At 40.5% G+C, this 6,509-nt stretch overlaps 2 protein-coding genes across 4 annotated transcripts in view; one reads left to right on the top strand and one right to left on the bottom strand.

Annotated features, from left to right (window-relative positions):
* The first annotated feature begins 3,663 nt into the window (after positions 1-3,663).
* Positions 3,664-4,973, top strand: LOC121877692 (tyrosyl-DNA phosphodiesterase 1-like). Its single transcript, XM_042383519.1, has 2 exons — positions 3,664-3,802; positions 3,955-4,973. Exons 1-2 carry the CDS (start codon positions 3,664-3,666, stop codon positions 4,971-4,973), a joined length of 1,158 nt encoding a protein of 385 aa, XP_042239453.1.
* An 84-nt stretch (positions 4,974-5,057) lies between these two features.
* LOC121877671 (E3 ubiquitin-protein ligase lubel-like) overlaps positions 5,058-6,509 on the bottom strand; it is a 33,195-nt gene continuing 31,743 nt past the window's right edge. For all 3 annotated transcript variants that reach the window (XM_042383494.1, XM_042383510.1, XM_042383503.1), the window contains one exon: positions 5,058-6,420. In XM_042383494.1, coding sequence (XP_042239428.1) covers positions 6,187-6,420 — 234 coding nt within the window. In that variant the 3' untranslated portion in view covers positions 5,058-6,186. The remainder of the gene's footprint in view (positions 6,421-6,509) is intronic.

The raw sequence follows: 6,509 nt of genomic DNA, 5'->3' as shown, positions 1-6,509 counted from the left end.
TATAAAAACAGGCAAGAGAATGGAAATAAAGACCCATTACATAACACTGAAGAGTGCAGTTAATTAAAAAATAAATTGAACACAATATAAAAAATAATGCTTATTAGCTTATGCTCTCCCTGAACAGCTACTACAGTACTTCCTTGCATACACAGTCACACCTAGCTGATAGAAAATGGTAAAGTTCTAAATTGATATCCAGAAGCTCACCTTATTACTGTATCACAGCCAATTTTATTAGATGTAATATTAAGAATAATAAAGTTTCTCAAAATCATGCAAAACAAATAATAGGAGAAAAATACTGTAGTGTACAAATTCAGCGGCGCTCCCTTTTTTAGTCATAAAATACAAGAAATGACATTAGCTCTTCTACACTTGATGCATAAAATGCATGTGGGTCAAGGAAATGTGGATTAGTACAGTATTTGGATACTGTATCGATAGATGAATACAGTACATGTGGCAACAAAAATAAGAACTAAATTTATTTTATAGACTGTACTCTACTGTATATATGACATACCATACATTAAAAGTGAAATTTTCCTCTGGATATGCATGACAACAGTGTGCTGAGGTATATACCAGTACTGTACTTGTATGAGAATAATTGTGTCTACTGGGATTTTTACAGTACTTGAACTGAATTTGGTCTATTCACTGATAATTATCTCACATCAACTAAACGTGTTCATCATTCATTCACATTTACAGGATCAAATACTAAGCTAATGGATTGTATTTTATTCATTATAATCATACACACCTCCCTCAGGTACACTGGACACAGACTGATCACAATTACCTCTTCAAAGTTCTACCACAAACTGGGAAATCATCTAAATGTCTCATTTTGCTGATACAGATAAGAAATCCACAACTTTTGTTCATGTGAGATGTGTAGTAAAGTAAACATTTTGTAGCATGTATCAAGATTCTCCATAACAGTCAAAGTTTTGTAACATAACAAATTTCCTGACAGTATTGTATATACTGTACTTAAAAAAAAATTGTGCATCACAATAAGACAATCATCCAATTAAGTTTCTCATAATAAATTCCATTACACACCCCACAGCTTCAAGTTGTTGGAACTTTCGGTGTTTGTAAAAATGTGAAAGGACTTCAAACATTCCTACCTATTTCACTAGACTGTACTGTACAACACCAAAATGTTGTTAAAATTATACTGAAATTAACTAAATGTGTACATTGCAATTGTTTTATATTTCCTTAGGTAATTCCTTTAAAAGTAAATAGCAAAATTTCTTTTGGGTAACTCCTTTAAAAGTACTGTATATGACAATTTTTTTTTAGTTAACTCCGTTAAAAGTATAATGCACTGGGGCGGGCGGGTTGTGTTGCGTCTCTGTAACAAAGCGTGTTCGGCATTCGGGCCTTTGATGTAGAGCGGCAGAAATTGGACAGTGATTACATAAGATCGTCAAGATCGTCTTAGTGATGTGAAAGTGTAAATCGATGTAGGACTTTTAATGTTAGACGCGATTGTATTTTTGAAAACTCAATTTCCACCGAGTTGGAGGTACAGCCAAGGTCACGAGGCCTATAACCACAAAATCACTGCCACATGACAAAGCTTTTATTTTTATTTTTTTTAAGGAGTTGTGGTCACGGCTGTGATAAAGGCCAACCAGGGAGTGTAGTACTGTACTGTGATTTTAGGTAAACCAGTTCATATTGTCATCAGTGACCGCAGAAGAGACTTTAAATAACTTAAAGTGAATACATATTGGCAGTCAAGCTGGTAAGGATAACTGCCAGCCTATTCGTGTCATAGGTGCCACAGAGACTTTAAATTTTATTTTGTTTGTGTTCACAGAAGAGGGTATTAGAAATAAACTGTCAAAGATAAAGGTCCATAAGAGTCCCAGACCTGACATGGTGCATCCTAGTGCTAAGAGAGTTGTGCAATGAGTTTGCAGAGCCCCTGAAGATCCTGTTTTGTAAATGCCTGGATGAACAAATGGTCCCCAGTGAATGGAAAGTGGCTTATGTGAGTCCTATCTTCAAGATGGGCGATAGTCACTCCACAAACAACTATAGACGGGTGAGCCTGACCAGCATAATATGTAAAGTACTTGAGAGCATTATCAGAGATGCCGCACTGGAACATCTAATACGAAACAACCTTGTAAAAGATTGCCAACATGGTTTTATGCCAGGGCACTCCTGCTTAACACAATTGCTCAAGGTATTGGATATTTGGACCTATATTCTGGAACAGGGTGGTAATATCGACAATATTTACCTAGATTTTGCCAAGGCTTTCGACAGTGTACCCCACGAAAGGCTGAAAATCAAACTGGAAGGGTACGGAATTCGGGGAAATGTCCTAGCGTGGATAGAAGACTTTCTACATGACCGCAAGCAGTGTGTGGTGATTAATGGCACGAAATCGTCATCTGTACCTGTCACAAGTGGGGTACCACAGGGCAGTGTATTGGGCCCGCTGTTGTTTGTTTGTTTCATAAATGACATGCCTGATGTTGTACACTCCTCCATACAAATGTTTGCCGATGACGCCAAGTTATTTCGAGAAATTAAGAACCAAGCAGACTGTGAAGAACTGCAGAAGGACCTCTGTGGGCTCCAGGAATAGTCGAAGAAATGGCTGCTAAGATTCAGTGTCACGAAGTGTAAGAGGATGCACATGGGGCGTACCAACGGTAAGGAGGCGTATCATATGTCCCAACGGGATGAAGAAACTGCACTAGTTGAGACTGTGTGAGAGATGGACTTGGGTGTGTATGTTGGCAATGAGCTGAAGTTCTCAGGCCATTGCGAGAAGAAGGTAAATCAGGCAAATAAATTATTGGGTCTTATAAGAAGGTCGTTCAGATATCTAGACGGTCCGTCCCTCGTAACGATCTTCAGGAGTGAAGTGCTTCCCCATCTGGTCCCCAAGATATGCTAGGGACTGTCAGTTGGTTGAAAATGTTCAAAGGAGGGCCACCAGACTGGTGCCTGCACTTCGGCACCTCAGCTACCCTGAGAGATTGGAGCACCTGAACTTGCCTAGCTTATACTACAGATGGGCAAGGGGGCACTTAGTTGAGGTGTATAAGCATCTCAGGGGTCACTACTCAGTTGAGTGTCCTTACTTGGAGCTGGCGGACGCTCGCCCCACAAGGGGCCACAGCTCAAGATTGAAGAAGCTGCAAGTCCAGAAAACCGTGAGGGCAAACTTTTTCTGAGTGAGGGTTGTAAACTCTTGGAACAATCTACCAGAGAGTGTTGTGATGGCACCGAGTGTGAGCTCTTTCAAGACAAGACTTGACCAACACTGGAGCGGGTTCAGGTACATTCAGGAGCCGTTGCATACCCAGTATTTGCCAATAGTGCGTGACAGAGACGTGACTTATCGCCAGGGCGGCTAGCGAGCCGATCTTTTGGTGAAGATAAACGAAAAGGAAAGTAATCAGAGACGTGACCGATCGCCCAAGCGGCTAACAAGCCAATCAGTGGCGAAGAGGATAAAACTACTCCACCACCAGCTGCCTTGTTACCAACAATATGGATCCTGATGAAAAATTCGCAAGACGACTCCAAGTTGAGTTTGATGCAGAAAACAAAGTTGCAGAAGCACTAGAGCAGCAAGATGCAAAATTTGCTCAGAGCATCGCCTCTAAGTTTCACGAAATGTCCGAGACTGATGATGACGAGGAGGAGGAGGCCAGTAGTCACGGTGGTGGAGCAGGACAAGTGTTACAGTGTGGTAATACAGCAACACAAGCAAGTAAAAATTATTCTGAAGCATCTCCCAGCTGTCATAAAGATGGTGTTACCAACTCCCCGAAAACCCCACCAAAGAAACGACCTCGTTGTAAATATGGATCTTCTTGTTACCGAAAAAAGCCATTGCACTTGAAGAGTTTTATCACCCCCCCCTGGAGGGTGGTAAAAAGGAGACAGTACACAAGAGAAACAAAGAATGTACTCCTGGCACTGCTGGACCACCAAAGAAAAGGTTAAAAGAATCTGTACCTGTTGGAACATCTCAAAAGATAACCCGTTCCAAGTTGCCATTTCCAGCACATCTGTCAGCCAGTGAGCCTTTTAATTATTTCCTCAACAAGACCTTCAGCATAAAGGAGACTCAGGAAGACCCATTGGCTCTTGTGTTTCCAGATCTCCTCAACCCACAGCTTGGAGAGCTTGTAGAGTCCGCTCAGCTGAGCTTCATGGTTGATCTTGAATTCCTAATGGAGAACTATAAGGCCGGACAAGCACACACAAAACCCCTGCTGGTGATGTATGGAGAGATGGAGGGCGACCCTAAGGCCCATTCCTCCGTTGTGTGTAATAAGGTCAAGATACCATTTCAATATGGAACTCACCACACCAAGATCATGTTATTTCAATACAAGACTGGCTGTCGAGTTGTTGTTCACACGGCCAACCTCATCCCTGATGACTGGTACGAGAAGACTCAGGGGTATTGGGTGTCACCTGTCTTTCCTGAGCTTGAGAACGGAAGAGAGAGCCTCCTAGATGGAGAGTCGCCCACTCACTTCAAACGTGACTTGGTGGATTACCTCTTAGCATACAAAGTTCCAGACCTCACACGATGGGCAAACCTCGTCAAGAAATATGAGTTCAGTAACTGCAATGTGGTGTTTGTTGGTAGTGTTCCGGGCTATCACAGGGGGGAGAGCATGGACCGGTGGGGACACATGAAAGTCCGTCGGGTGATGAAACAACACGCAAGTTCCTGGACAACGTCTCTGCCAATCCTTTTCCAGTGTTCCTCAATAGGCTCCTTGGGGAAGGATACCAGGTCTTGGATGTCTGGAAAACTTGGCACGAGTCTTACTGGTGTACCAGGAGTGTGTGCCAGTGCCCCCATGGTAAATCTAGTTTATCCAAGTGAGGATGACATCTGTAACAGTAGTCAGGGGTGGATGGGAGGGTCATGTCTTCCCTATAACTCAGTATATTGTGATCATTGATATCCATTCCTTACACTTAAAACATTTGCTGTACCATACAAATCTGCTCACTCACACAAGGCAACTGAGTGTACACACAGTCTACCCACACCACTGTTCTCTTGTGTTTAATACCCAGAGTGATATAGGCTACAAAGCATCACAGTAATTTTTCACTTTACAGTATTGTGCGTTAATATAGGAATACCATGGGGAAAAAATTTCCTACTGGCTCATTTCCCACAGAAAAGTATTAGAAAATATACCAAATAATATATAAATTTAAAGAAGTGCCATCAGTTACACGAAAGCTCACATTTAGAAGCTAATAAGCAATAGGAATAATATTTCGTGCACAAATTTTACCGGAGTTCAGAAGAGCTTGTGATAGGGTTGATATAAACAATCTATCTGCTTTGTCAACCCTCAGTAGAGAATTTAAAGCAGACATTCTATATCAGAATCCGAAAACAGATTCTTTTTTTTTCAATATAGGGGTTATATTTTTTGTTTGATTGTGTAGCTGTAATTTAATATTGTGTGCAATGCAAGTACAAAGATCCCTGCACACTTCATTTTAAGTACCCAATCCGCTGATACACAAGTCATTCAAATTACATGTTAAAGACATTAATATCATATCTTTATAATCAACACAAGGAAAAACAACCCTTAAGAGCACTGATCAATTCACAGAATTATCAGTCATGTATGCTATAATGTTCAGAAATTTCTCATATCATATATACACCCCACACAGCTTGAAAATTATCCAATACCTCATGGATCCATATTCTTCAGGCACATTACACCTCATCACTCAACTTGATATTCCTGTATGAAATTTGGAAGTTATTCTTCATACAGTACCTGACTTAATATACAATAGGAGCTTAATTTTCTATTTATATAGAAAACAAAACAGCATTATCTTACTGTGACACTTGGAACCCATGTTCATCCACCTAGTCACTGAAAAATCCTTATCAGTTTCTTTCATGATATTAAAGCACAAATATTCTATACTTAATTTCTTCTATTTCCAGTCCACTGTATTTCTTCCCTTATTTTGTATTAATTGTATGTAAGTCTGTACACAAGTCAAGGATTCTTCATTGTGTGACTGAATGATACCATTTGAGCTTTATTATCTTGGCTTCAGAGGACTTCACTGGGATCCCCAGAAAAAAATTTTTCTTTGGTTTTAAACACCACTTCTAGTCTTCATAGTTGTTCAGATGCCATATAAACTATCCTCCTCAATTTCGTGCTTGGAGCAGGGTTTGCATTTACAGCACAGCAGGCATGGTCCAACAAAAAGAAGAAGAGGAGACGCCACTACCAAAAGCAGACCAAAGCCTGCAAATATGCCTATAACCTGAGCTCGATGCCATAAAACTGAAGCACGACTGTGACCCAGCTTATTCTTACAAGGCCCCTTATCATAGTGACGCAGAAGGAAGTCATCCTGTTGGAGAAGAGATGTGCATATGAAGATAAATTTATATACCCTGTACTTATATATATATATATATATGTGTGTGTGTGTGTGTGTGT

The sequence above is a fragment of the Homarus americanus genome, unplaced genomic scaffold, assembly GCF_018991925.1.
Source record: "Homarus americanus isolate GMGI-L3 unplaced genomic scaffold, GMGI_Hamer_2.0 scaffold33468, whole genome shotgun sequence".
NCBI classification, from domain to species: Eukaryota; Metazoa; Arthropoda; class Malacostraca; order Decapoda; family Nephropidae; genus Homarus; species Homarus americanus.
This window is presented reverse-complemented; position numbering and strand designations above follow the sequence as displayed.

Coding starts and splice junctions, on each gene's coding strand:
- LOC121877692 (XM_042383519.1), top strand. CDS start 3,664: ATGTCCGAGACTGATGATGACGAGGAGGAGGAGGCCAGTAGTCACGGT. Junction 3,803..3,954: donor TCCCAGCTGTCATAAAGATG/GTGTTACCAACT, acceptor AGAGAAACAAAG/AATGTACTCCTGGCACTGCT.